This window comes from Pteropus medius, unplaced genomic scaffold (assembly GCF_902729225.1).
Source record: "Pteropus medius unplaced genomic scaffold, Ma_sr-lr_union100, whole genome shotgun sequence".
Taxonomy (NCBI): domain Eukaryota; kingdom Metazoa; phylum Chordata; class Mammalia; order Chiroptera; family Pteropodidae; genus Pteropus; species Pteropus medius.
Genome location: NW_024350325.1, coordinates 7,016,271 through 7,039,578, shown reverse-complemented (window position 1 = coordinate 7,039,578; position 23,308 = coordinate 7,016,271). Strand labels below are relative to the sequence as shown.

General features: G+C 34.6%; 1 protein-coding gene across 1 annotated transcript in view; it reads right to left on the bottom strand.

The window, feature by feature from the left end:
* Positions 1-108: 108 nt before the first annotated feature.
* Positions 109-23,308, bottom strand: part of ITM2B (integral membrane protein 2B) — a 25,066-nt gene continuing 1,866 nt past the window's right edge. Inside the window, exons 2-6 of the mRNA XM_039839353.1 lie at positions 5,597-5,725; positions 4,062-4,268; positions 2,550-2,660; positions 1,933-2,083; positions 109-823 (exon numbers count right to left, since the gene is read on the bottom strand). Of these exons, the coding sequence (XP_039695287.1) occupies positions 738-823; positions 1,933-2,083; positions 2,550-2,660; positions 4,062-4,268; positions 5,597-5,725 (684 nt within the window). The 3' untranslated portion in view covers positions 109-737. The remainder of the gene's footprint in view (positions 824-1,932; positions 2,084-2,549; positions 2,661-4,061; positions 4,269-5,596; positions 5,726-23,308) is intronic.

The following is a 23,308-nucleotide window of genomic DNA, read 5'->3' as shown; positions in this document are numbered from 1 at the left end:
GAATGGATTTTAAAAAATAGTTTCTTCCTTTATATGGATTATATCTTAAGATATGAAGAACCCAATTACGCTTTGGTTTTATCACATGGGAAAAACAACACACAGGCCTTTAGTCAAACAACTTTGTGATATTTATATTCCATTGCACAGATATGGGTTATACAAATTAGTAACATGAGTTATTTCTTAAATTCCAAACATTTTCTAAAATAGTATTACAGCAGATGCCTAGGATATTAAAACACTGAGGTGGAAACCATACTCTAAATAGTTAAAAATGATACTGAAAATACTGCACATTTTAATTAGAGGAAAATTAAAATGTGTGCTCGGATGCTCTAAATAACTAAGTAGCAGGGCAACTAACAACTACAAATAAGTCACTGTGGTCCATTTTTATGTATGCATATATATATGATTATTCTTTAGATAACCATTCCTCTTGGAAATGCATAATTAAAACATAAAAATCTCTACATCTAAGATCTATGGTGAAGTGTACTATTATCTATGACTTTATACAACTACTAATTCAAAGATAAAAGACACCACACTTGGAAAGAAGAAAAGATTTTTAAAAGGAAATGGTTTTTAATTGAATTAATGAGATGAAAAGATAGTGAAGCCCTGTTTGCTACTTACATGAAAGAAGATTTTTAAAAATAATCACTGCACAAAATATAAAGGGTGGGATTATGCTGTGATAGTAAATTTTTCTCCATGTTTTCCTTGACTGTTCAAGAACAAATTAAAGTTTCCACGGCAAATTTGTTCTCAAAATGCCGAATTGTAACACAATTGCTGACTTCACGTTTCTGAATACCTGTTTGGGAGGAAAAGGTTTTTAAATTTTTGGTTCTTTAGCAATAAATATTCACATTAATCCTCAGTTATAATTTAGAAATATGGAAATGTTTTACTCTATATTCCATGAACTTCTATAGTTTGACTTTTTTAACATTGGAGAAAATAATTTTCTTCTCTTTTCCGAACTAAGTATCTTAATGGATCTTAGTGACAATAACAATGCCATAAGTACAGACCTAGGACCTTAAAGACATTAGGTATATTCTGTATCTTCACTGTGGTGATTTTTTGACACTCAGAGCTGCATGCTAAAAAAAGTGAATTTCATTTATATTAAGTCTGACTTTTAAAAAAATTATGAACCATTACGATAGTTTAAAAATGTAAGAAATCAAGCAGAGGGTTTCCAGTGACTCATCAGCCCAAAGTGAGAGAACAGTATTATTAAAAGTGCTAACCAAAGCCAGGAAAGCACTTTTACTGGGTTCCGTAATTCCAAAGAAATCATACCATAGTGTATTTGAAGGGCACTTCTTATTTTCCTACAGCTCTGTAACATGTACTTTCATTTTATTTTTGTAATGATCTTGAAAGGAAACAGGGAGATACTATCATCCTTACTTTTCAGGTGAGAAAACAAAGGTTAAGTGATTTGGCAAAGCTATATTAGTTGTGTCAATGCTCTTAATTCCTCAGCCAAATTCTTTTGTAATTAACCTGACTATGCTTATCTTCAATGTGATCCAAAAGGCAAACAATCTGCTTAGAATCCAGATCCTTGAGCATACACCTGGAGAGCTTCTCTAGAGACCCTCTGCATAAGAACTCCTGCAAATGGCTGTACCAAAGTGAGAGGGTGGAAAGGTGCACTGGGTGACTGCATGGCAAGTAAGCTAAACAGCATCCCAAGGCAATGACATTTCACGTTCACCCATTCTCTCTAACTGAAAGGAGTAGATTTAGAATTAAGATGATTCTCCAGACATCTAGAAATATTATATACTGACACGACATAGTTTTATTTTCTCACTCATGACAACGACTAGCCTTTATCTAAATCTAGTTTAACAAAATAAAGTGAAACAACAAAACTTTTCTCCTGCACCTTAACGTTAAAAGTATTACCTTTGATGGTTTCTCTGCGTTGCAGCTTGTAAGTTTCCTTGTCATGGCACAGTCGATAAATAAAGAAACCCAGCTGATCGATGTTTTCAATGCGATCAGTGATAACCATGTGTTCATGAATCAGATATGACTGAGGCAAATAGGTTCCAGCCTATATTTGGAAAAGAATATTACATGAATATCTCAAAACATACACTGAACAGATAAGGAAAAGAGACAAAATTCTTAAGAGATTATAGTTGGAACAGAGGTTGGCAAATTACTGTTCACCATCTGCTTTTATAAATAAAGTTTTATTGGATAACAGTCATGCCCATTTGTTTACATATTGTCTGTGGTATCAGAACTGAATAGTTGTAACATATATCTTATTTTTTGAAAGCCTATTTATTCTCTGGCCCTTTATGAAAACTTAAATATAATTTTTAAAATTATATTTTAATTTCAAAATTAGAAGGGAAAAATAAACAAGGAAAAAACCAATCCCACAAGTCCTAGTTCCTTTTTTCGTAAAATTCTTAGCTGTATTTTCAGTAAAGTGGGCTCTTACAAGGCTAGTTTCTCAACAGGAAATTCCAAGCTACATCATTAATAAAAAATATTTGAAAATTGTATACCTTTATGTTAATAAGTAACTCCAGTAGGTTTCTGGGTGGCATAACAATGGAAGTATTCAGAGGAATCACATAGCACTTATCCAGGTTAAGATCTAAATAGGCTGTGAGTTTCTAGGAAGAAAAAGATATATTTTTGTTAAATTGATATTTATAACATAGGCAACAAATGGATTTTTAAGAATAATTTGTATCATTTAAATAATATGTAAATCACTAGCATTTCAACAAATTAAGAATTTGGTGGGATAGTAATGGAAGTAAAAATGGGAAAAGAAAAATTATTGCTACCGAGAAGTAAAATTCTTATCAGGGGTTTGTTTCTATAATAACTGATAATGAATAGTACTAGTTAATACCATCCCCAGAGAATTAAAATAACAGTCAATTAAATGATTGTGTGGTTTTGTAGTTTAGATGAGAAACCTTGATTAAGACTGTCCATAAAATGGTTTTGAGGAGTAAAATGAGTTAAACCAAACCATGTAAACACTTAGATTTTAAGAACTTAGTGCTGCTATTTACTATATTTACTATTTGCTTTAAATACGTTTATTACCTTGAAGTAATTTTTCAAACTGGCTTATAAACATCAGCTGTATTTATCAGGCATGAAATTTACAAAGCTGACTTCAATGATATGTTTGAATGTTCAAAATAGCAAACTTATATACAGATGTAAAATCTACAGGTAATATGGGAACTTCTGAATCTCTGAATCCTGGTTTGAAAAAACAAAACATTCTTGAGACAAAAATTATTGGGGGGGCTTAAATATCAACTGAACATTAAATAATACTATATTATCACGTTAATTTTCTTAGATGTGATAATGATGTGGTTATGCAAAAGTCCTCATTCTTAAGAGATAACAGCTTAAGTATCTTAGGGGTCAAGTGTTAAATGTGGGAAAAAGAGATGAAGAAAATATGATACAATTTTTTTTTTTGGAAACTGACGAATTTACGGTATTCAATGTATTTTCACTTCAACTTTTCTGCATTACATAACAATTTTCAATAGCTGTGGAAAATGTAGAATGAGAACTTAAAAACAGACTAACAAACTGATGCAGAAATAAAATTACTAATTTCTGAAAATGCTGCATACAGAGAAATGGGAACACAAATCACTTCTTATCTAAAAAATGGGGGGCATGGAAGAAATAATAGCAATTTGCCAGCAAAAGAGGAACAGTCATAAAGTGGGCTTTAAGAAAGACAAAGGTTACAAAGGGAGAAGGCCAGCTCCACGGAGGGTCTGCTTCAGACAAAGGGCCCATTGGAGGGCCTGCTTCAGACAAAGGGCCCATCGAATGTCAACAGTTTACCTTGTAGGACAGAAGAAACCGAAGTCCAGTTTTTTAAAGTAAAAAGTAAACTCTAAGTAAATAAACTCTAAGTAGAATAAATATGCAACTACAGAAAGCATAAATTAAAGAACTGAAATTAAAACTACAGAAAGCATAAATTAAAAAACTGGCATTCTTTCTACAGTTCGGGATGCCTGGCCCACCTTGTTGAAGTCATGAACAATGTTGGCAGGGTCGCTATCTGCAAACTCTGGGACAGGCACACTGATGAATTCGACTTCATCCTCCTCAAAGATCTTAATATTTTCCTCAATTGTCTGGTAGCGAGCAGCTGGGGCATCTGCAGAAGGCTCGTTTAAGATGACATCATCTTTGATGTACTTTATTCCACAGTAGTACACGTCATCTGGCTATAGAGAGTTTAAACACTATTTCAGCAATTCAGTGGGAGATAAATGCAAGCATTACTTAAGCTGCCATCTCTATTTAAATAGCATTTTGCTTGCAAACTTTTACTTTTAAATGACAAGTCAGACAGTTTAATTACAGAGTTAACATATTCTTTAAGATCAGGTTCTGAAGTATTATAAAAAAACGGCTTCAGAAGAAGAGCAGCTGATTTCCTCTTTACTTTTTGTGGTTCACAAATATAGAATATAAAAGCAATTATCCATCTGGTGACAAGTAAATTTGAAGAAACACACAGGCCTACTTCTACCTATAGGCACTATTTTTATAAATGCATATATTCGAAATTAATGTTTTTTTCTGAAAGAACACACTTTTTAAAACTTTTGATATGATTCACTGATTCAATGATTTTTCTCTTATTACTCAAGAAGAATTTTTATGAAATTTCCACAGGTACATAGTTCTGATTTTTCCTTAAAATATATCACAATTAAGTAGAAAATAATACAGCAAATCATTAAAAGAATTTTTTTTAAAGTATATAACATATAAAAAAAAGCCTAGGAGTATATAACAAAATGTTAAGACAACAAATATTATCTCTGGACAGTGAAACTGCAAATGATTTTTCCTTTATCGAATATAATGTAAAAAAATTGTATTAAATAAAGACAAGTAGTATTTCGGCAATGTCTATTAACATGCTATCATCTTAAAAAATATAGAAAATAAGCATGAAATGTATATACCCTCTGGCAGAATATTTTCAAAATAAATTCTGGCGGAATTTGTTATTTGAATAAAATCTATTTGGCAACACTTTCTCTAAATTTTAAAATATTACAAAACATTTGAGATGATCATAAAAGCTCATTTCCCAAGATTCCTTAAGAAAAAAATAAACAAACATACTGAATTACTACCCAGAAAATACATTATGAAAGAGGTGATAATTACAAAAGGGAGAAAAATCTCTGTCTTAACCAACTAGGATTATTATTAAATACTTTAAGTTATTAACAACTTCTATTTTAAGTGACTTCAACATTACTGCTGAAGTCACAAAAATCTTAAGAGAAACTAATTACTGAGAAAGAGGCAGAGAGAAGTAGTGCCAGTATACTCCTCTGTCTAAAAGGCTTGGCAAACTTACATTCAGGAGACTTTTAAACACAGCTTTAAAATAGAACTAGCACTCTGGCCACAGACAAAATAGGACTAGCACTAAGGCCACAGACAAAAGTGCAGGCTTAGAGCAAATTAGGGCCAATTCTTCTAATACACATGAACGAAAGGCAAAAAGGTCCTTAGCATTTTTTTAACTTACTTGAAGTGCAAAATATTTGTACAGGTATGCTCCTCCTAGAATGACACCTGCAAGCATAAATGCTAGTCCAAAGCACATGCACCAACACCAGGCTCTTCTTTGGCCAACTGGTACCACTTCATCTGGGTCCTAAAATATGAAACAGACTGATGGTCAATATCACATCTCCAGTCAGAATCACAGAAAGGTCAGGATTGAAAGAGATCTTAAGGATTATCATTTTATAAACAAAGCGATAGAGACCAAAGGAGTCAGGTCTCTAATCAAAATCAAACCGGGAACGATCCAAGTAGTGGTTCCTAGACTAATCATAATATTTCCTGAACTAGAATACCAGTCCCTTGGGTGAATTCTGCCTTCTTCTAACTCTCAACAGCCCACCTGCTACCTCTATCTCTAGAGCAATTACATACTCTATAATGTCTATTTTCTGTGCCCAACATTTGGTGATTAAAATATCTTCTAACATTTACAAATTCAGAAAAGTTTACAACACAACTTTATCATGCAATATTATGGTACTGAGCTTTGGATGTTACAACTTCAGGGTATATTAGATTGTTTATAAAATTATGTGTTAGCCTGCTACAGTAGTTAATATTTCATACCATGTATAAAGCCATTCCCAAAAATATACAAGAAAAAGTAACAGGAAAATAAGAAAAGACAGAACAAAAAATATGAAACAAATTATTTAAACAATTCGAATCTCAGAAAGTAGGACGAACTTAACCAGAAATAATAATCCTATAATTCCACTTCTCCACTCTAAAGAACTCTAGTTTCACATAGTTCTTCGTTTTTAAGATAGAAGCAATAGAAAAAGTCTAGGAAATCTAGGAAAGTTTCAGAAAGAAAAACTCATTTTTAAAGAAACATACAACTAGCATATAATTTCTAGAATTTTGATTTTGATCCACTCAAGAAAATAATTTAACATTAGAACATCATCTTGGGGTCACAATCCTTAGATACTCCCTTGGTCATCCTCAGTTCCTATATTCTGGCACTTTGGAGTTATAGCTAATTTCTTATTTGTACCCAGGCTCATGTGCAAAGAGCTGACAAAGGAGATTAGCTGCTGGTATTATACAACTGGTGGCTCGAGAAATAGTACAGAAAGCAAAAGAAAGTCTCCAATTGACTTGAAACCATCATTAAAAAAAGATGTTCTAGTTTGTAGTATGCACGTACAGCCTCTTAAGTATATGACTCTATCTTTTACTGGGAGGGCTCAATACAGTACAGATTAAGGGAGAAAGCAGGCTTGACATAGGACTTCACAGATAAATAGAATATAAAAAGTTAGGAAGAAAAGTCGCATGAACAATGCTGGATATGGCTGAAGGAAGAATTCAGTTAAGAATGAAAGCTAAAGTTATGTTTTCCATTCTAAAATGAGGAATTTTAACTTGATACTACTGGGGAAAAGCCGAATCCCCCACATCTTTGCCAACGAAGAACAATTTAGGGCTAGACAGTGTGTACCTAGGTGGGTGGAGGTTTTAAACATAAAATTTAACACCGTGAAACAAAGGCCTTTGAATGTAAGGACTGGATCAAAACACTGTGAAAGTGTTATATTTAGCTATAGTAGGTACTTGTCAATATACTATACGTATACTTAAGACAATGAGTGCACTGCAAGGAAGTACTATGTAATGAGAATAATTTATTAAGCCACGTAAAGATAATCCATCTGTGAAGAGAAAGTTACGAGAATTCTATGGAGTCATAAGGTAATGTGAAAATTGAATGATAAAGTATAGTGTTCTGATTAACCCTTTGTCTGATAATAAATATGTAGAGAAATTAATAGTTTCTAGCATAATTAATTTTAGGGTAGAGGCAGGGTGGGGGATGAAAATGACAGATGGAAATAGTCTTTGGTATCAGCTGTTGAGACCGTCAAATGTGCATGTAAGATCCACCCTGTTTGGCAGGCTCTCTTTTCTAGCAGCACGCAAGTGAATAGCATGGCAGACACTTGTAAAAGAACATGCAGCTCTAACTGTCAAATTGATGACAAGTTTCCAGGGCTTTTGATATATCATTTTTAACTAATCGACAGACAATACTTTCAAGAATGTCAGCTATGTTCTAGGCATTATGTATTTAGCCTGTCAAGAAAGAGCTCATTCAAATCATCCTGGAAGATATACAAAGTGAACATAAATATGACATAGGCTCTTATAGGAGAATGTAGAGAGCACAGAAGGAATGACATTGTTTGGGAAAGATCTCCCAGGGAGAAAATACTGGGATAGAATGTTGAAGGACAAACACTCATTATCCATGCAGAAGACTGAGGTAAAGTGCATTATATGTAGGGCAAAGAATGAATAAAATCATGAAGCCTGAATGTATGACATCCCCAAGGACTTCATGTGGTGTGGCTGTGGTGAGGCCGGAGTGCTCAACATGGTGGGAAGGGGTACAAGAGATGAGAATGGAAGGGTAACAGGCACATCAAAAAGCGACTTTGTATACCATGCTACGGAATTTGAATTCTCACATTCATTTAAAAATCACATTTAAGAACAATGGCAATAAAACAAACAAAAAAAATTCTCAAAGAATTTAATTTCTAAAATACTTATCCACAAGTCATTTTTCAGCACCTCAACAATGTGAACCATGGCTTAAGAATCAGAAAATAAAAGTCTTTGAATCGCCAAATTATAGACCCAAAGTCCATGCACCACAGTCACATGCTTCATAAAAGTGCTATCAGATATTCAAAGTTCACCTAATCTCTTTTCATCTCTAAATTTCTAGTGATCACTTTCTACCTTGCATTAGAATAACTCACATACAGATATCTCTCCGCACTAGACTATAAGGTTCTTCTAAGTATTGATTCATATTCACTTTGTATTACACAGGCACGTGCCGCATGACATTTCCATCAAGGATGTACTGCAAATACAAAGGTGGCCCCGTAAGATTACAATGGAGCTGAAAAACTGCTACCACCTAGTGATGTCATAGCTGTCATAAGGTGGCATTACCCCGTGTTTGTGGTGATGCTGGTGTAAACAAACCTATCGTGCTGCCAGCCATACAAACATATGGCACATACCATTATGTATAGTACATAATGCTTGATAACGATAATGACAATAGTACTGGTTCATGTATTTATCATACTATACTTCTTATTTTTAAGTGTACTTTCTACTTATTAAAAAAGTTTGCTGTAAAACACTGTGCCATATTACACAGGTAGCAGCCTCATCCATCTCCCATCCACTGAACCTCTTGACTGCATCATTTTCTCTTGCGCTTGATTTAATCTTATTATTTTGTATAGGTTGTAGTCTCGGAGCAATAGGCTAAACCATATAGCCTAGGTGTATAGCAGGCTATATATACCATTCAGGTTTGTGTAACTGCACTCTATGATGTTTACACGACGACAACATCACTTTGATGTTTCTCAGAATGACTGTCCTGGTAGCTCCCAGCCAAGCTTGGCACTTAGTTGATGAGTGAATAAAATTTAGATGTTTTTTAAAAAGTTAGGTTATGTTTTTTCTTGACAATAAAAGTTACATCAGCAGCCTGCATGATAATGAGATGGGTGGGGGTAATATAAGAATTCATGCTGTACAATAGACTATGGCTATTTAGCAAAGAACAGGAGCCCAGTTCAACATTTATGAAGGACCTGTTATGTGCAAGGTACTGTGCTAGATCCTGTGGGAATGCAAATGTGATTAAGACATGGCTCATGTCTTAAGCAATTTGAACCAAAATTAACATTATGCATGACAAATAAATGACATGCCATATTACAATCTGAGTCATGGAGAAAGGATTCAAGTGTACTCAAGACAGAACTTTTTAATGTAAGTGACTTATTAAAAGTGTATTTTAAATGATTAAATTTTAACACTTGAAAGAGTAAGCTTAAAGAAAAAAGCCACATATATAAAAATTTAAGAAAAACTCAATGGCTATTTCAAAATATGTAGAAAATGCATCTGACAAACTCTAACTCCCATTCATAATAAAATCTCTTTGCAAATTAAGAAAAGGTGAAATTCCTTAACATGAAGAAAACTAATGATCAAAAACCTATAGCAAACCTCATATTTAATGGCGAATCTTCAGACTTACACCATACTCTTTTCAAGTCAGGAATAGGAGGGATGTCCAACTAAAACTGATTCTTTGTTTCCACTCAACGTCTGTACTAGAGATCCTAGCCAGTACACAAATGACAAACACAGGAACAGATATAAAGCTTAGAAAAAAGAATACAAAACTGTCATTATGTTTAAGTGATATAACTGTCTATGTGAAAAATCCCAGAAAATCAAATTGTTCAAACTAATTAGAGTTCAGCAAGACTGCCGAAGATCAGTAATTAAAAATCAACTGAGTCAAAGATTTATATATGAATAGTCATAGAATCATTATTCATAACTGCCCCAAACTGGAAACACAAAAATCCATTGGTAAGTGGGTAAATTGTGGTATATTCATAATGAATTAAAAACATCCAAGTAAAAATGGTCCCACACCAATGGATACTCACTGAATGATTCCATTTTTTTGAAATTCCAGTAAGGCAAAACTATAGTGACAAAAAGCAGCTTAGCGACTGCCATGACCAAGGGCTGGTGAAAGGAAGTTCAAAGAGGCATGAGGAAACTTTTTAGGGTGGAAATGCCTCATATCTCGATTGTGGACGAAAGTCTAACAACAAGAAGTGCTGAGGAAAGTGTGGGACAGTGAGAACTGGGACCTTTCTGACAGTTGACAGGAGTTGGTACAATTCCTTTGGAGAACAATTCGGCAGTATCTGATAAAAGATACACATCTTATAACCCAGCAACTCCAACCCTGGGACTATTAGCCTAGATAGACTTTTGTACTTGTACATTATAAAAAACAGGCCCAATAATGATTACTGCAGAATTGTCAATGAGAAAAAAATTGGACCGTGTGCATGTGGCTTGCCACATCTACAAGCATGGGCTTGCAATACTTTCTTCTTCCCAAATAAATCCTTTCTGGTGACAAAACACCTAGTCCATATTACTTTTCAGTCGACATTTTGGGAGCTTGTCCAGAATTTTGGAAAACCACCCGGACAGCTTCGGGACAGGTGAGCCCCAGTTATAGCCCCTTTGGCTCAGAGCTTGCTCTCTGATTTGGAAGCTTAGGGTAAGTTTTCTGGAATTGAGTTTCAGCTTTTTTGCATTTTGAAGCTCTCTGGGCTTTATTCAGGAATTGTTTAGAGCTTAGAGTTTTTAGTGGTTAAAAAAGGCCTCACTTGTTTGTTGTCTGTGGTTACTTGATTTGGCATGTCAGCCTAATTTCTTTGGAAATAGGTTGTCTTTTGAGACAAAACGGCTTTCATCAAAAGATCTCTTTGGGGACAGAGGTTATTTCTACTGAAATTGGGCAGTTTGGCCCAGTATTATACTGTGACAACTTGCTGAGAGGAGTGTCACTCAGCACTCAGCTCAGCCTATAACAGTACTCTCCGAGGGTCGGTTATTTTCCTAGAGCTGGTTTTTTAGCCTTTGGTGTAGTCCTCTGTGATCAGACTGATCACACGTCGCTTTGAGCTGTTGTAAATTGTCTTGGGCCTTTTAGTTCTAGGAAAAAAGTATGAAAAATGGGATTTCAGCTATCTAATATTTTAAGACCATCCCTCCTCCAGCAGGTACCCCGGCCTGGTAAAAAGCTGTGGGCAATTTTCACATGCATATTTAACCAAATGGACAGATCTAACTAAAAGTAATTCAGAAAATCAGTGGCCACTCTGAGGACCTTTTGATATTCCCAAGCTTCCTTTTCTTAAAACCAAATTGGACAATAATAACACTAAAATTGGTTTAAAAGAAAAGTGAATGGAATGCCTATTCTGACCGGCATTTTGAGGCTTCCAAACAAGACCAAGAATCTGAAGTTGGCTTTTTGTAAAATAGTCTTAAAATTAAGAGGCTACTGAAAATTTACAGAGAGAAAATGGCGTCCGAAGCCATGTGTTCTTTCTCTGCAGAGGGGTCCTGCCGGTCTCCTGTACTCTACTGTCTTAGGATCCATCTGCAGGTCTACTCTATTCTCCCATGGAGACTTTGCCCTAGGCTTCTTCTCCAGGTCACACAAGCATGTCTTCTCCAACTCCTATGCCTCAAGCTCAACGTCTGAAGCCATCTTGCCTTCACTAATGCCTTCCTTGCCTTTGGTTCTGACTACAGTGCCATTTCTCCTTGAATTCTTTACTTTCTTTCTCTGAACTTAGTACTTTCTCATTTAAAATTAAACCCTCTAGGGGTCCTAATAGACCCCAAAGTTTCACATGTCCCCTGAACTAAAGCTAAGTTATGAGCCATTCTAAAGGAATTCCCTGAGGTAACTGAGGATCCTCACAAGTTTGTTAAGGAATTTGATATTATTATTCAGGACCATCAGCTCAAGTTTTCTGATTTATATCATCAGCTAATTCATATGTTGGTTGGTGAAGGTCAGGCTTGACATTGGATGAGAATTGCCAAATGAGAGCATCCCCAAAGGGACTTAGAAAAGCAAACCTCCAATTTTTGAGAAGATAACTTGTTTGAAAACTCCTCCAATTTTTTTTTGCCATTACTATAAAGAGTCAGGAAACTGAAAAAAAAGACTGCTTTAAGTTTGAGCACTCCAGATGCTCTTAGCCTTCTAACCAAACTTCTAATCAGCCTTTTCAATGTCCTCCTTAATGAAGGGGCTCCAAGGCTTTTTTCCAGTCCTTTCTCTCAGTCGGCTTGGAGAAACCTCTCTTCAAATTGGCAAGGAAACTATTTCTATTTTTATTGATGCTGGCGCTACACTCCCAGTGCTCATACCTGTTGTCATAAAACGGTTTCCACCTTTGAGTAATAGAACAGTTCAAATAGTGGGAATTTCAAACAAACCTCACTAGGTTAATGTCTCTGAACCTATTCATATTTGCTTCGACCCCTTAAGAGATACACAGTGTTCTCCCTAGAGACTCCCTATAGAAATATCATGCCGGAATATCCTATTCTCAAAGTGAGGAAATAATGTTAGAATTTGACAGTTACTGTCAGAATGGCCAATCAGGTGAATTAAATGGCCTTTCAACATCTTTTGTTTCATTTTTGATGGTACTTACTGAATCTGAGAGCATAACTCAATTCTGTCATCTTCTTTATTGGCAAAATCTTCAACTGATATTGGCACAATCCACAGTGTACCTATAAAGATTTTAACTGATCTTTCAGAACCTCTTCCCAGAATTAATATCACGTAAGTAAAGAGGTCCTCCAAGGTGTAAAGTTCATAGTAGATGATTACATAAGTCTGGGCTCTATTGTTTATTGCAATAGTCCCTTTAACACTACTGTACCTGTGAGAAAACCAAAGGGACAAAGGTGGACATAACATTGTTATCCTGACACCCTGTTCCTAACCCTCATACACTGCTAGCATCCATCCCAACTGGAAGTAAATTCTTTACTGTAACTGACTTACGTAGTGCATTCTTTAGTATCCCACTTGATGAAACTAACCGATACCTTTTTGTCTTCACTTGAGAAGGAAAACAATTTACCTGGACAGTAATGCCTCGTAGTTTTACTGAAAGCCCTTCTTATTTCTCACGAATGCTGAAGACTGATTTGGATGATATAACTTCCAAAGGTTCTACCTTGTTGCAATATGTGGAGGATTTTACTTCTTTGCTCTTCTTAAGTCTCCTCACAGGCAGATAGCATCATCTGTTAGAACTTTTGACCTTAAAGGGAGATAAGGTCTCTAAAGAAAAATTAAGAGTTTATCTAAACTCAGGTTTGATATTTGGAATATCTAACATCAAACAAGGACTACAGCAGGATCCAGGTAGGCTTCATGGTATCCTGAGTTTCCCAAGGCCCAAAACTAAGCACTTATTGTGAGGTGTTCTTGGGCTAGTAGGCTATGCCACAATTGGATCCTGAATCTCTCTTTTATGGCAAAACCTCTATATGTCTTACCAAAGAATGACAGTCCTGAGCCAATTTTATGAGAACAACAGGACAGGGCCTTTAAAGCCTTGAAAGAGAGTTTAATAAACTTACCTGCTCTTGGGCATCCTAACTGTCAGATCCCCCTTTTTTCCTTTTGTGCATGAAAAGGAAGGGAATGCCCTTGGAGTACTCACTCAAAAATACTGCGATCACCAGACCCCTAGGATACTATAGTCAACAACTGGACCTTGTGGCTTGGGACACCTCCTAGACTTAGAGCCATTGCTACTACTGCCCTCTTTGTTAAGGCCACAGAGGTCATTGTTACGAGGTCCTCTCTAACTATCACTGTACCTCACGCAGCTCTCCTAAATTCTCATCACCGCCAGCACCTTACCTTTCAGTTGGTCGCCTTACTTCCTACAAAACCCATCTGTTAACTGCTTATGACATAACTCTTTCGTAATTAATCCAGCTACTCATCTCCCTTCTGAGACTGATGGATCACCTCCTGACTCCTAGTGATGATCTGCAGAAGACCCCTCTGCTTAAAGCTGATTTCTCATGGCTTACACATGGTTTATACTTAATAATGAAAGTGTTCTGCACCTTGCTTGTTAAGTTAACTCTGGACATGAGCTGTTCCTGACACATGTACTTTCCCTATGATGTGAGAGATGACATCCAGAAGAGATCCTTCTGAACATCAAGGGACATCAGGAAGACCTGACTGTTGATGCTTTCAGAGAAATACCTCCGTCAAACAGGGGAGTGATAAAGATTAACTGGAACTTTAAGCAAACAGAATCAGTTGGAAGGGTCTATGGGAGGTGCTAGGGCTAACAGAAGTTCTCACACTCCAGTAACCATGAGAATCCTACAGAAAGAACTCTGTAATGAAGCTCTAGGGTTCTAACTTCCCCTTCCCTTCTATAAATACCCCTCCATGTTGGCATGCAGGCCAGAGTGTGCACGGCTTGCCATGTCTGTATGCACTGGGTTGCAACCCTTTCTTTTCCCCAAATAAATCCTTTCTGACGAAAAAAAAAAAGGGGGGGAAATATTGGGAATAACCTAAATGTCCATCAAATGGAGAGCAAAGTATTATAAGTTCATATAATAGTTAAAATGAAATCAACTAGCACTGTTGCTTTTGAGATAAATCTCAGAAACATAAGGCTGAACTAAAATTTAAAAAAAAAGGCAAGTTGGATAATATCAAACAGTATATGATACCTAAGACTTAAAAAATATATAAAATAGTATTACTGATTTTCTGGGGTATTTTTTTTTCTGCTTGGAGTAATTCTTAATTAAAGAACAATAACAAAAATCAACAAGAATAAGGAAAATCATCCATGAACAAGAGCTTCTTCACTGGGGTGTATGACTTTACCTGGCCTATTTTAAAGCAAGTCACAGAGACATTTCCTCCCGCTGTACTACAATAAAACTGGTGCATCTTAAATACTGCTGATGAGGTAAAAGATCCCCCACAGGTGCTGTACAATTATGACCTCATTAATCTTCCTAAAACCTAAGTTTTTATCCCAGTTTATAAATGAAGACACTGAAGCACACGCTGGCCTATAATCATCCCTCGACAGCAAGTATAGAAAGACACAGAATTCAAAAGCATTCTCACTCTCACACTGTACCACTTCACATCCTCGGGCACTTTTGAGCCTTCTTCATAGCATGAACGAAGAGACTTTTTTTTCAAAGTGTTCAAATATGCTATTTTGCATTATTATAGCAAATGCAACAATACTTTAGGAACCAGAATACTAAACAGGAAAATATCTGTTAGGGTTAAAATTACATTACCAAAAAAAAAAAGGAAAGAGGGATTTCATGAAAACATCTCAAGTATAAAAATGAGACAGAAATACAAAAAAGAACCAATACAATTTATTCAGTTCGGAGCAGCATATGCTACCAAAGCTTCAGAAGTAGATTTAGTTATTTAGAAACGTACATTTTAAAACACGTTTGATAATATAGATAAACATAGAGATGCACAGGCCTGCTGTCCATGGATCTGTTGTTTGGCCTGTATACTGTTTTCCAAAATATAGAATTAACTGCCAATATTTAAAAAAATCTATGATTCAAATTTTTAAAAATGGATTTCTGATTAATAGTCTAGTTTTCTCAACTACTTTGTCATCATTTTTCTCCCCAGCTGAAGACCAAACATACAAGTTCTTTGCTATAATGTCACATGGTTTTGGACCTTGATTTTCATTTTCAGCAATGACTAGATATGCTCGCTTCTGAGAACATAATTTTATGAAACAACCCGTCTAAACCACGTCCCCATATAAAGGATTTTGAGTTTTGAGTTTTAGAGACTACATTAATATGGTGAATAAAGCACCCAACCTTTTAAATGACAGAACAAGCATTCTTTAACAAATAACAAATCCAAACATAGTTGGCATCAGCAAACCAAAAATGGTGGCAGAAAAGAGCAGAGACTAAACAAGGCCAGAGAAAACCCTGGTCCAAGGGCTACAGGAATCAAAGAGCTGTTTCAGACAAACCCCAGTTCCCATAACAGATAAAAACAATGAGAATAACAGATGGCTACTTATAACACCATCTATATGACGTTGTGGAAAAGGCAAACTATAGGAACAGAAAACAGGGACGGGGTGAGAGGCAACAATGACTACAAGGCAGTATGAAAATATTCTTTATCTTAACTGTGGTGATTACATGACTGTACACATGTGTCAAAATGACCAGGACTGTACACCTAGAAAGGCCAAAATTTTCACTATTTAATACTCCTGTAAACTCAAATTTCTCTCCTTGCCCAATTTATAAGCAAGGACAGGGTTTGTTTGTTTTTTCCTGAGACCCCAATTAAATGATACTAAAGAATCTGAAAAAGATAAAAACTATAAGAGAAGAGAAAAGAGAAGAAGACTGATAGCTGACACGAAATGTCAAAATTTTTGGAGGATGGGAAACAGGTGGACAAGTGGTATTTTAACTTTTTTGCCTCAATTACCTCACCATAAATGTAGATTATCTCATAGAGTTGTTGTGGAGATTAAATGAGAAAATATATGTGAAGCATTTAAATCATTCTTGGTATATAGTAAATAGGAAGTGCTCAATAAATGATAGTTATTATTATTCCTGTCACCAGCTGGGAAAGGTAAACTGAAATAAGTATCTGGAGTTGAAGCCAATAAAAAGCAATCTACAGCAGAATACTGAGAAGGCCAATTGGAAAGACTTACATTACTGAAGAGGAAAATTAAATAAATCACTGGCTGTTCCAATAAAAATTTTAAACAAACAAAACTTGTGATTATCATTTAAAATCTACTTTAAAAATATACAAAATGTTTTCCTAACAATATTCTTAGAACCACAAAATTTATGTCAGAGATTGCTCCAACTGATTATTATCTATTCATTAATCATCGGTACATGTTCTGTTCACCTGCCTTCTACATTAGCTTTCCTTCCCAGTATAGGAGCATCAAAAAGATATGATCTAATGATCTATGTTCATTATTAATAGCACTGATTACCAAATATATTCTGCTATATGTAAAACCCAAAATACATGGCTAAGAATACAAAAGCTATAAAGACATCAAACATTTGTCTGCATTTTATTTAAATCAGTATCTGAATTTTGCTTTCTCATTTGACTTTTCAAGTAAGATTGCTACTATCTTAACTGTGGTGACAAAGTCCACGTGAGAAATGGTGTGTCTGACACACCAAAAGGAAGCAGTTTTCCAAGTGATTTGCATTATGTGGATAATAAAGTTGTTGCATTATTCTGTACTTGGAATAGGGGGAGGTTTAAAAATGAGAAGTTAATCTAAAATTACAATGTCTACAAAACAGATTTCTTACTACCGACCTTTACTGTTTTAACAACACCTCAATATACAAGCAGCAATACAGGAACAGAAATTAAATTTTAAGGCCATTGCATAATAATCTATTTTGAGACATCTATGAAATCTGAACCAAACTGTGGGCATTATATAAAATGAGCACAGGCCTAGGTTAAAAATTAGGTCAGCACCAAAAAAAATCAGGCTGTACATGCTTTTAGTGCTAGATCATAACTTAATCACTTTTATATCATTAGGGACAAGCACAGTATCTGGTGCAAAGCAGAAAATCAAGATAAATATGTACCTTAAAAATCTTCTATTCTTTTTCCTACATATATATTTTTAAAATTCATATTGTTGAGATTTAAAAGCAATGGGTAGTCTAGACTGGCAAGTTTATAAACAATGGCATTATAAACAAATGTTAGTTATTTTTAATGATAGCCTTTACCAGGAATAAATTGGTCAAGATAGATTTCTTCCGCCACTAGCTGAATCATGAGTTCATATTGTTACTAAGAATACCAACTGTCTTCCCCCAAATTTTAAGTATATAGGAATGCTCTAATCTCTCTAATTCATTATAAAATTAAGTATCTTGACATTTATAATAATAAAGCCACAAAGCAAAATCACAAAGTTGATAGTGAGTTGTCTTTAAAATTATGCCTGAAAGAGACAGGTTTGGGACTTTAAAGGAGACCAGAAGATGCCTTACATACCTTTCTAGGCCATCCTGTCTGACCTTAAACTAGTGCTAATAATAATGTAGATGGTTTCCACTATTACCTATTATCATTAAGTACATTTTTAATGTTAAAGGAAGTATTCTAATAAATCTTTAAAAAGCTATCAAGATAGCTGAGTTGAAAGTCTTACTACTGATTTCTAAAAATTTTATCTTTACTTCCTCCTGAAAAAAGATAAACAGGTAAATAAAACTTAAGCCAGAGAATAAAAATGACAGTAAACTACGTAAATAAAAATGTGAAAGCTAGAAACATAAATAAAAAAAATCTCAAGCGTCTAGAGGAAAACAAAACAAAAAAACTGGTCATGTACAAAGAACCAGGAATCAGAATAACATCAGACCAGAAGATAATGAATGGAGCATTGCCATCAAAATGCTGGGAAAAAATTACTACTAATCTAGAATTTTATACCCGGATAAATTATCAATTAAATGTGAGGATAGAATAAAGATTCTCAGATATGCAAAGTTTTAAAAAAAAATTTATTTTAAAGACTTTTTCTTGGATTCATTGAACTGCAGATTTAAGACAGGATGGAGGCAAAAGTAATTCAATTCCAGGACAGTAATTACTTTCAAGGTATCTGCATAGCAACATGACTAGAGTGCAATTAGTCTAGATGGTAAGACTGAAGAATGCCAAGTGGAACATAACCAAGAAAATATGAAATGTGATAAGCTATCTGACAAGTTTGTACATACAGAAAGACAATTATTCTGTTGTTTGAGAATAAATTAGCAATAAATGCACAGAAAATTAAGCAACTTTCTCTCAGCCCAAGAAACAATTATTAAATAATAAAAAGATTGCATGAGAAAGGAAGTAGAATAAAGTTATACTATACTACCCAGATGTAAATGTTATGTCAATTATAAAAGCACAGAATATCAATTTAATCACAAATTACTATACCAGAATAGATTATATAATATGTAAAAATATCTAGAAAAGGCTAAATATTCATTTTATATTAGGAAGCCAGTAGGTAATATGTAAAATTGCAAAAAGTGAAAAATAGAAACAAACACAAACCATGAAACAGCACTTAAAAGCAAGTATTTAGAGTAGAAGTATTCCAAATGTGTCCAGGAACACTCTTTAAACAAGTGACATCTGTAAAGCTGAATCAAAGCAAAAGGGCTTGGGAATTTTTTTCCTAACATTAAAATGAAAGCAAGAAAAAAATTAAAAGAAAAAGCTACAAAACAAAAGATAAGAACACATGTAGTACATACAGCAGAACAGAAATACTAGAGAGGTTGACTAACACAATAAATTTTAAGAAATGCAGATCCAGATCAACTAGCTCTTAAAATAATTTTTCCTAACATAAAGATGGGTCTTCTTTTGGATACTGCAGTGATCTAAGTGATTTACTTAACAATGTAACTTACCTTCTTGGCTCTTATATTAAATAATTGTAATCATATTTAAAAAGCAAAGAAAATAATTCAAGATTTAAGCTCTATTTTTAACTAATTCTATGAAACAGACTTAAAATGTTTAAAAATAATTTGAGCATTGAAAGTTAAACATTCAAACATACAGAAATCCAACAAAAATATGCCAAAAAAAGGCTTATGCAAATATCCAAAAATCGCAAAGTACTTAAATATCTAACACTGTACTTAGTGTCAATTTCCCAAAGTTCAAGATTATTTAACTTGAAAATGTTAGCATTTATAAATTGTGCAAATTTTATTTCAACATTAATTTTTCTTCTGAAATATTTACATTACATATTTAAGTACTTTGCTGGAAACTTAACATTAAAAGATAAAACAAATGAAAAATCAGAATGTCCCTTTATCATAAAAACAAGAGTAAACTTCTCATTTCTACAATTCAGGATTGGAATTCTGCTGCTTAAGAATATTCTTGATTTCTCCCCAAATGGTAGAATAATAGAAATACTTCATAAAAGTTCTTTTTACCGCTAACCAATTAGAGAACTTAAAATTTTTCAATTGTTTAAAATTTTATTCATTTAATTGTTGGTAACACTTAAAAAGTAGAATTATATTGTAGGTATCCTTTAAGCTATTAAGAATATGTATCACAAATACCAATTAAAGGGGATAATCACAATCAAATGAATTTTTTAAATGTTCATAGAGTCATACCTATGATTTCCAATTTTCAATTTTCAGACGTCTACCCTGTAAAAGACTCATTCTCATTATTGCTTTGTGTAAAGAACATGAGTCAAGAAATGTCTCATGTTATTAAAACATAATATAAGCTTTTTAAAAACAAAGTTCCAGTTACTGTTTCCTACATCATATAGACAAAAACCACTTCATTCAAAATTTGGAAGTGTCATATCCTTTATTTAACAGGTGGCCTGAAGAAGTTCTTTAATGGCAAAGTTCTTAACTCCTTCAGCCTGAACGCTAATAAAAAAAATGCCAAGTTTTTACCAAAAAGTTCAAGAGAATAAATCCATCGATGTCGGATATAAGGAGTAACATTTTTCTACATCTTCCTCTACTGATATAATGATAGTCTAAGAAATTTTAGTTATAATGTGAATTCAGAAACAATTTCCTTTTTAAGACAGAAAATGCATTTTGAATAGACATTCTAGAATTACTGTATGAAAAAACTAAGAAATAAAATGTCCCACAATCACTACTTATTACATTTGTCAATGTATATTTAAAGCAAGTCAAGCTTTAGCAATACCTAACAAAAACCTTGTAAGTTAAATTCTAAATCAACTTAAAAAAGCCTGTACCATGTGTTCCAAGAGAGATTTCTGGTTAAAAAATACTTCTATTCACTTAAACCTCTCTCATATATGGCAGTTGAATTCCATAACATCTTACAGGCTTATGATTCTGCCATGGTTAATACACTTTCTTATCTAGTCAGGGGAAAACATGTTTAAGACGACACTGGGGATACCCTAAGCAGGTAATTTGTCCTCCAACTGTACAACGTGTAACCTTGTCCACTCTCCACAGCAGCAGCGTCGCGTGGGGCATATGTACACACACAGGAGGTCTTGCCAAGTCACTTGGTATGCATAGGGCAATTAATTCATCTCCCAGCACTAATCTCTCACTTCAGATACCAATACCCTCATGCAGAACCAAAATGTAATGACTGTAGAGTTTTTACTGGCCATTGTTTACACATACTAGATAATGATATGCACTGTTAAAGAGAACTAAGCTCCCAATCCTTCTCTAAAGATCAATACGTTTTAGTAAATGTCATCATTTATTTTATGTTCCTCCTTTCTTCTACCCCACGCCCTAAAAACAGAAAAACGATAACCACCACCAAAAAGCTAAATTACCAAACCATTCAGTCTTGTTAATGCAAACAGGAAATGCCAGGTAGTGTAAAGAACAAGGGCCCAAACAGCCATTTTGTGATGGGACGCTCAGACCTTATTGGGTTAGCAGTCCTTCACTTTTTCTCATGCTCCCATCTTCTCCCCTACACACAAACACTTTACTTTTCTCCTCCTTTTAGTAAAGTCTATAACTACAATATGGGGTAAAGAGGCAACACTATCAGCAAAATGCCTTGCAGAAATACTTACCTGAAGCAAACTAGCTTTTCAGGTTGGATATTGAGAAAGATGTTTCTTAATTAGGCATTACAACAATATGAGTTGTTGACAACTACTGTTCTACAGTGAGGTAGCCTAAAATGAATATTTTGACTTATTACATAATACCTCTATCCATCTCCTTTCTCTTTAACCCACTGCTAATTAATATGAGGAAGGAACGTAACATGCTAGACATGGGGAGGAAGAAAGGGAACAGTCCAGTTAGGGTGAGGAGGTAGTTGTTAATTTTTTACAATGAAAACAATTTAATTCCTGCCAAATATAGCATCTTTGTAGACTTTTAAAACTGGTTTTTACAGACCATTTGGTCCTACCCTCTCATCTTACAGATAAGGAAAACCAAAAACTTAAGCCCAAGATCTAACAGTTAAGTAATGACAAAACTGGGGCTTCTGACACAGTACATTAAGCACATCCTTTGATATTTGTACATATATAACAATTTTGCAAAGTTCAAAGTTATAGACATAAACATAAATTTCTACCTAGAACATAAAACATGCATATAATTTCAAATTCACCTCTGTTATACAAAACACAAGTTGTACTCTTTGCTGTTTCTATACCCCTAAGAGCTTTGTGCCAACTGGGACAGGTAGAGGAAGGTGAAAAGAGATAAGGGGAAAATGTAGGAAAAGAATAAAAAATAACAAGCTGGTTGAGATGATATAATCAAAAGACATGGCTGCTTGGATTAATAGTTACTGAAAAGACAAGACTGAAAAATAGGGCAATGGAACTGCTTCCAGGGTCTCACCCTGACGTGAGAAGAGCTCAAAAAACAGAAAAGACAAGAGCAGTGTAAAAGTGCTGGAACTCCTGTTACGTAAGCCAGCTGACTGGAGTCATAGAATTCTTGAAGCCTAAGGTAGTAGAATCTGCATTTTTAAACCAGAATCCCAGATGATACCAGAGCATTTTTAGAAACATTGGTCTTTATGTTAACAGTGAGCTTATGAGAGTTAAAGGTATTAAAAATACCTGTTCAGGAGTTCTGGTCCATAACTAGCTTTACTTGGTCCTCTCAACCAAGCAAGGAAATGCCCCAGAAAGCTGATTCTGTGCAGAATCCAGGCAAACTCCGCGGTTACTGTACACTCACCCCAAGGAGCCAGAGAGCATTATGTAATCACTGCCTAAGCTCCAAAATGAAGAAATCAGAAGTTCTTTCACAAATGACTGTTATAAAGTAAGGTTTTCATTTACCATTAAGTGATTCTACCTTTAATGTAGAGCAATTATTTTGTCACTCACTGAAGTTTTTGAGCTTATTGCTAGAAAAAGAATTAGTCATTTTGTATCTGCCCATGCATCCATGACTACTATGTGGTCACAAAGGAAGACTCTGGCTCTCACAGTTTAGTTCCAGTATTTTTCTTTGGATATGGGGATCTGAGGATACAGAAATGGAAAACAAAGCACGGAGCTATAAATGGTTACGTTTTTACATCTCCTATGACCACAAAATTCAAATTGAGAAATTTTGGGGATCTGAAAATAGGGTCACCATTTCAGAAACAACAGAAAATGTCAAA